Source organism: Denticeps clupeoides, chromosome 20 (assembly GCF_900700375.1).
Source record: "Denticeps clupeoides chromosome 20, fDenClu1.1, whole genome shotgun sequence".
Taxonomy (NCBI): Eukaryota; Metazoa; Chordata; class Actinopteri; order Clupeiformes; family Denticipitidae; genus Denticeps; species Denticeps clupeoides.
In genome coordinates this window covers 8,375,894-8,382,960 of record NC_041726.1, presented here as the reverse complement: position 1 = coordinate 8,382,960, position 7,067 = coordinate 8,375,894, and the positions used below count along the sequence as shown (strand labels likewise).

The following is a 7,067-nucleotide window of genomic DNA, read 5'->3' as shown; positions in this document are numbered from 1 at the left end:
ATTCCCAAATCCATGCACGTCTTCAGAATTCCTCACTCACGTTGCCGTTTTCTGAAGACAGGAGAAAAACATCTCTTGCTCTCATCCATCGATTTCCGGTAATTTTACATCACACATGACAGACAATCAATACAAACCTACAATATTCTGAGTAGACAAAGAAAAGAAAAGAAAAGAAAAAACAAGGCAAAAAAGAAATAGAATAACAAAAGGCGTACAATGCAGATCTTATCTTAACCACTGAAATCCAAAAGTAAATCATGTTTTTCACATTACACATACATATAAATGTATAAATGTTCATAATTGCACACTTATTGTAATTACTTGTTTATTACGCTTTTCAGTCACACTTTTTCTTGGATGAGCACCTTTTATTGCTATCCACATGATTGCTATGTGCCTGTCGTTATTGATTGATGGATTGACTGATTGATTCCTTTTGAAATACATGCAGCTTTCACGAGTCCATCTCACATTTGCAGGTAGAACATCATGATCATCCAGCCGCAGTTCTGAAATAATATTTGTCATTCTGCAGGAGAAGCCACAACCGCAGCAGGTCCTGGAGGGTCCCATCCCTCGTCCCGCGCAGGCTGCTATGAAAACGATGCGGTTGCTTCTAGCCTCCCTGGCTCATCAGAGTCGTGGTGCGAAGCGAAAGCCACGCATGTGAGATCCTATTTAACGCTCCCCAGGACCCCAAATGCACCTGCGGCCCCGATTCTCCTTTTATTGTAAAATAACTTTAAATGTACTTTCATATTCCACAAGTCATTCCGCTCAAATATGAACATGGATTGGAACTATTATAGCCTGCATTTATATATACATACATACAGATCTAAGTTTACACATATACATTCATATTTATTTTTTCAGATTGTTGTACATTTTATACTGTTTATTTCTGATGGGAAAATGCTCATTTCCCTCTTGTGGGACCAGTAGTTAGTAGTTACAGGGACAGTCCCCCTGGAGCAATTTAGGGTTAAGTGTCTTGCTCAGGGACACAATGGTAGTAAGTGGGATTCGAACCCTGGTCTTCTGGTTCATAGGCGAGTGTCTAACCCACTAGGCCACTACCACCCTGATGTCATGGCTTGAGATACCAGGACGATCCAAAAGGTCCAACGAAGGAAATTGTGACATGATGGGTGTGGCATCTCATCCATTGGAAAAGCTTCAGTAGATCCAGCCCTCACACTCATGTGTGAGTCTTTCACCAGGATGCACCCCAGGACGCACTATGGGAAGGCAGTGTGATGCATTGAAAGTAAAAAGTGAAAGTGAAGTGATTGTCATCGTGATACACTGCAGCACGAAATGTGTCTACTCTTTTTAACCATCACCCTTGGTGAGCAGTGGGCAGCCATGACAGGTGCCCGGGGAGCGGTGTGTGGCACCTTGGTCAGTTTCCTGCCGGGGAAACGTTGCTCCTGCGTTCCTGTAGATGTTGCTGCTGACCAAGTCCACCTCTTAGATATATTCACCCTTCTGTGACTTAGTTATTTATTGCTGCTGCACTTTGTCTTCTAGGTCTTCTATGTATCATGTTCCATGTTCTGTCTACGTGGGAGAGGTTTTCAAGTAAGAATTTCATTGTGCTCTGTACGCTGTACTTTGTACATATGACAATAAACTTCAACCTCAAAACCTCAAACCTCAAACTCTTCATGGGAGCAGTGTTCCCTGATGGGGACCTGTCCTCGGGTTCCAGAATCAGGTTCTTCAGGTTGAAGGTGTTGACTTTGTGCCTCCAGAGGTCTGGTGAATCCAAGTCTCCATGGACCAAGAGACTTGGTGTTCTGGACCTACTTGGTGTTAGTTGGGTGGTGGTAACTGCTGATCAATGTAGTTATTTTAATGCAAAGGATATATTTGCATGAGTCTTTTTTTTGTTGTTGTTGCAGAAACAGGACTGACCCCGTTCTAAATCGACTTTCGGCGGAAGCCCTTGAAAATCTGAAAGTATGATAATGTGTGCGGGGCGCGGAGGTGGGTGACAGTAATCGATGGGCGGCGTTTTCTGCTCCGCAGGGCTCTGACGCGGCCGGGCTGCGCCCCTATAAATGCGCAAAGTTTCCCGGCAGCCGCCAGAGTTCCACGCAGCACCTCGGGCCACCATGGACAGCGCCAGAGCCGCCGTGTACCTGGGCGTCTGCCTCTCCGTCCTCAGCGCCGTGAGCCGGGGGGAGGTGTCGCCCGACACCGGCCGCCCGGCGCCGGAGGAGCAGCTCCAGCTCGGCTACATGACCAGGGACCTGGTGAGGCGCGCCGATGTCGCGTAATGTCGCGGTGCAACAGGTGGAAAGTAGAAAAGAATGATTATCTCTGCAATAAACATACAACTGTGCGGTCTATTAGTATTGTTGTTATTATTAACAATAATTTGAATGATTATTGTCCCGTAGGCGGAGGCGCTGGAGGATTTTCTGGAGGGAGAGCAAGACAACAGGATATCAGTGGAGAAAAAAGCCAGCGTGATCCCGAGGGTAAGACAAAAAAAACCAAAAACATTTTAATAAACGTAACAGAAACCCAAACGTCTGTTCAAATACCGATTTAGCTGAAGCCGAATTTCCTCGCGTCCATTAAAAAAAAAAAAAAAAAACGACGACACGATGCGCGTAGAGAAAGAGGTTCTTTCTATATATATAATTATTTTGTACGGTACAGGCCAAAGGTTTGGACGCACCTTCTCATTCAATGTGTTTTCTTTCTTTTCATGACCATTTACGTTGGTAGATTCTCACTGAAGGCATCAAAACTATTATGTACTTAACAAAAAAAAAAGGTGAAATAAGTGAAAACATGTTTTATATTCTAGTTTCTTTGCTCTGATTACTGCTTTGCACACTCTTGGCATTCTCTCGATGAGCTTCAAGAGCTCCTCACCTGAAATGGTTCTCCAACAGTCTTGAAGGAGTTCCCAGAGGTGTTTAGCACTTGTTGGTCCAGCTCACTCCAAACCATCTCGACTGGGTTCAGGTCCGGTGACTGTGGAGGTCAGGTCTCCACTTTTTGTTAAGTACGTAACTCCACATGTGTTCATTCATAGTTTTGATGCCTTCAGTGAGAATCTACCAACGTAAATGGTCATGAAAATAAAAGAAAACAAATTGAATGAGAAGGTGTGTCCAAACTTTTGGCCTGTACTCTATGTATAAGAAAAAAAGGTAGGCTGGTGTGTTGCTTGTTGCTTATTTATGCAAAGAAAAAAGTGGCCAGAACGCCGTTTTTTTTCTGCCGTTTTATTACCACCACTGTGTTTAACTGCGTTAAACACCCGGACAAGTCTAAAAACCAGACGTGTTGGGGGATAGGAGATCTGGTCACTCTAACATATCAATTTAAAGTCAACTATTGCAAATCATTAAATACTAATTATTGCAAACAACAGTTTACTCAGACCAAAGGCGACTCTGATTGGACAAACCACCAGAGCTGTTAAACACACTGAATTTTAATCCTAGAAGATCAAAATAATCTTCAAATTTCGAAATACAGTTGAAAACCAAGGGATAAAGATATAATACACTTACATTATTATTCATTTTCCAAAGCCACAGGGAGGCGCAGGGCAAGGTTGCCGAAAACCCCTGATCTAGCTCATTTCTACACATCAACATTAACATTAACTTTCACTTTTTAAAAAAATCTGGATTATTTGGGTGTTTTTCCCTTTTAGAGAGTCCACTACTGAACAATTTCACTGTTGGGAAGATAAAAAAAAAAAGAATAAAGCTACTCCACAGGGCTGTATATATACATATAATAATTAAAATTTAGCAAAAATATTTCAGCATGGAAACAGGTGCTCACTCTCTCTCTCTCTCTCTGTGTGGACGTGGTCAGTGTGTATGATAATTATGATATAGAAAAAATATTTCAGCATGAATAAAGGTGCCATCTCTCTCCCCCCCTCTCTCTCTCTCTCTGTGGGCGTGGTCAGTGTGACGTCGGCGAGCGCTGCGCTATGAAACATGGTCCGCGCATCGGGCGCCTGTGCGACTGCATGAGAGGAACCGCGTGCAACACCTTCTTCCTGCGCTGCTACTGACCCCCCGGAAGCGGAACCGGAACCGTGTAGCCCCGCCCACTTTCTGTTCCAGTCTGCATGCGTGACTCTGTCCTGAAACTGTGTGTCCTGTTATAAACGAAATGTGAAATGTGCTCATTTTTTACTGAATAAAACGTCGACCAGTCTGCTTGGCTATGCGTGGTCTTATTGAATAATAAATTATTTCGAAATGAAAGGGATGAAAATGTCGCTCACATTCATAACTGAAACGGAAATATTAGCCCGTACTCTTCAGTGCAAATTTTGGTGTCTTATGAATAAAATTATACAGTGCTGCTAGAAAGTGTGCATGAACCAATTAGATATTTCTATGCTTTTCTTATTGTATCCTCACCATGTATGAAATGTCAGATATATGTCTATCAACTGTTTAGCGGGAGTTGTTTAAGTAGCCTTAAAACTACATGAGGAGTGAAAGTGAAGTGACAGCACACGGTGACACAACCAATTGTGTCCTCTGCTTTTAACCATCATGCTTAGCGAGCAGTGGGCAGCCATGACAGGCACCCAGGGGGCGGTGTGGGAACGGTACTTTGCTCAGTGGCACCTCGGTGGATCAGGATTCAAACCAGCAACCTTCTGATTACAGTAGCTACAGGGACTAGATTTAGAATCTGATGCGGGCAGATACTGGGCGCCAGTGGAGGGAGTGTAGCGGTGGGGCGGTGTGGGAGAACTTGGGAAGGTGCTGCTGAATTCTGTACTAGTTGTAGAGGCCGGATGGCATTTAGAGGTAGACCCGCTAGAAGGGAGTTACAGTAATCCAGTCGTGGGATTGTAAGGGGCTGAACGAGTATCTGGGTGGCCCGTGTTGATAGATGGACATTGTAGAGAAGGAATCTGAGTGGGAAAGATTGCTGATGTGAGCCGAGAAGGACAGTTGGTTGGCTGTAGTTACTCCAAGGTTGCGTGCAGAAGGAGAGTTCTCCAGGTAGAAACCAAGACCCTCATTAGGTGAAGAATCTGCTGGAATGAATATTAGTGTCAGGATTCGGTCCGAAATGGGGGTTACTCCGGTCCAGGATCCGGACTGGAGTTTCATTGTTGTCCTGTGTAATGTTCCCTAATCGTTCTCACCTGTGTCAAATGTATAAAGCTGCCCTGTTCGTTTCTGTCCGCTGTCAGGTCTTTGAAGTTATGTTCCGTGTTCACCAGTGTCTACGTCTCGGATGTCTCCCCTGTCCTGTGATTCACCATTAAACCCCTGTTCCGTGATGTCAGGTGAAAGCGTCCTCCATTCCTCGTCACTCTTCGTCCTCCTCTCCGTTCACCCGCCGTGTCATGCCCGCATGGACGTGACAATTAGTTCTGTTTTGGTGGGACTGAGTTTTAGATGATGAACACGTGATCTTTTTTTAAACTACTTCTGCATTCTTAATAACCACCAATCCCACTCATACACTTTACTGTCATGTACTGGATGGGAAAATCACACAACATTGTTCACACATCACGACAGAAATGTTTTCAGATAAAACTGGCGGGAAAACGCGCACTCGGCCCCCACAGGTAGCGCGCCAAGGCTGACGTCACCGCAGCCGGCAATCCTCTTACGACGCACGTATGAGAACACCGCGCGTGTGTGTGTGTGTGTGTGTGTGTGTGTGTGTGTGTGTGTGTGTGTGTGTGAATGTTGTGACCTCCCGGCCGTGCGTCAGCACCGTGGACAGCGACATGTCGCCGCTCCGCCTGCTCCTCGCTCTGCTCCTGCTCGCCTCCACCCGGCCCGCGGCGGAGGGCAGGATGGCGGAGCCGGAGAAGCCAGAATCAGAGAACACGGTGAGACCAAAAGTAATCGTTTAATAACCTCATGAGTTTAAAAGAAAGAAAGAAAAAAGAACCTTCACGGAGAAGCCGCGTAGAACGTCACAGCGACGCGGCGTCACGTGACCTGCTGCTGCTGATTGACTTTTCTTTTACTTTTACTTTACTTAGCAGACGCTTTTATACAAGAGGAAGACACCAGCAATTCTCCTAGCCCTGATAAGGCCTAACTTGTCAGGAAACTTACATGCTAGGGAATTGTTAAGTGCTAGACGATTTTTTTAGTTTTATTTTTTTTTTTACATGTTGTGCGTGTGTAAGTGTTAGACTCGTCTGAAATACTTTTTAAACGAGTGGGGTTTCAACTGCTTCTTAAAGGTGGTGGTAGTCCCGGCTTGTCGAATGGAGCAGGGCAAGTTGTTCCGTCGATTGGGATCGGAGACCCCGTGAAGAGGGAATTTTCAGTCTCAAGAAGGAATGACGTTGCTGAGGAACAGCCTGATCAGAGAGGATCGATTTTGCATCTAAAGTTGTTTTAGTCACTAGTGAAACTAATTAAAGTTTTTTTTCCCCTTCTCAACAGTAACTGTGAAATAGTTCAGTAATGGAAAGTCTAAAATCCACAAATAATCCATATTTAATAGTGAAAGTGTTAATAATGTTGATATGTAAAGATGTTCTAGAAGAACTGGGCATCGGTCTCTAAAACAATGAATGATCTCAAACAAGCAAAATTCTACAGATGGTGAACAATATTGTATTGCAGCTCGGAGTCCCTTTCTCTGCACACATCATGTTATTGTTTCATAAAGATGGAAATTCTAAAGTAAACACTTTAGGTACATCAGTATTTGGGTTTTGTTAAGTTATTAAAGATCCATGCATTAATACTGTAAATGTCTACATTTATTAAAACCTGGTGGTCCTGCAGCTGGCGGTTCTCCGTGATGAACAGAGGCCGCATCTGTCTGAAGGTTCTGTGCTGCTGGAGAAGGTGTTTAACCGCCTACCCGGCGTGTGCAAGCGAATACGGAGGAGGAGGATACGAGTTCTGGTGAGCTTCCATAATAAAAGTAATAAAATCACCACGTTCGGCCACAACATTATGAACATTGAGAGTTGATGCCAAATGGCCAATGTGATCTATCCGTATCTATCTGGGATCTCCTCTCATCTTGGTCTTGGTACCAGGTACCACAGCAGATATCCTCAGAGGTCT

General features: G+C 44.4%; 1 protein-coding gene across 1 annotated transcript; it reads left to right on the top strand.

Moving 5' to 3' along the window:
- The first annotated feature begins 2,113 nt into the window (after positions 1-2,113).
- cart4 (cocaine- and amphetamine-regulated transcript 4) lies at positions 2,114-4,209 on the top strand. The gene is made up of 3 exons (XM_028964528.1): positions 2,114-2,267; positions 2,415-2,495; positions 3,956-4,209. The coding sequence occupies exons 1-3, from the start codon at positions 2,127-2,129 to the stop codon at positions 4,061-4,063; spliced, it is 330 nt and encodes a 109-aa protein (XP_028820361.1). The 5' UTR covers positions 2,114-2,126; the 3' UTR covers positions 4,064-4,209.
- The last annotated feature ends 2,858 nt before the right edge of the window (positions 4,210-7,067 follow it).

Excerpts from the sequence above, each read along its gene's own strand:
- cart4 (XM_028964528.1), top strand. The coding sequence starts at position 2,127 with ATGGACAGCGCCAGAGCCGCCGTGTACCTGGGCGTCTGCCTCTCCGTC. Across the intron at positions 2,268-2,414 it reads GCTACATGACCAGGGACCTG|GCGGAGGCGCTGGAGGATTT; the intron begins GTGAGGCGCGCC and ends ATTGTCCCGTAG. Across the intron at positions 2,496-3,955 it reads AAGCCAGCGTGATCCCGAGG|TGTGACGTCGGCGAGCGCTG; the intron begins GTAAGACAAAAA and ends GGGCGTGGTCAG.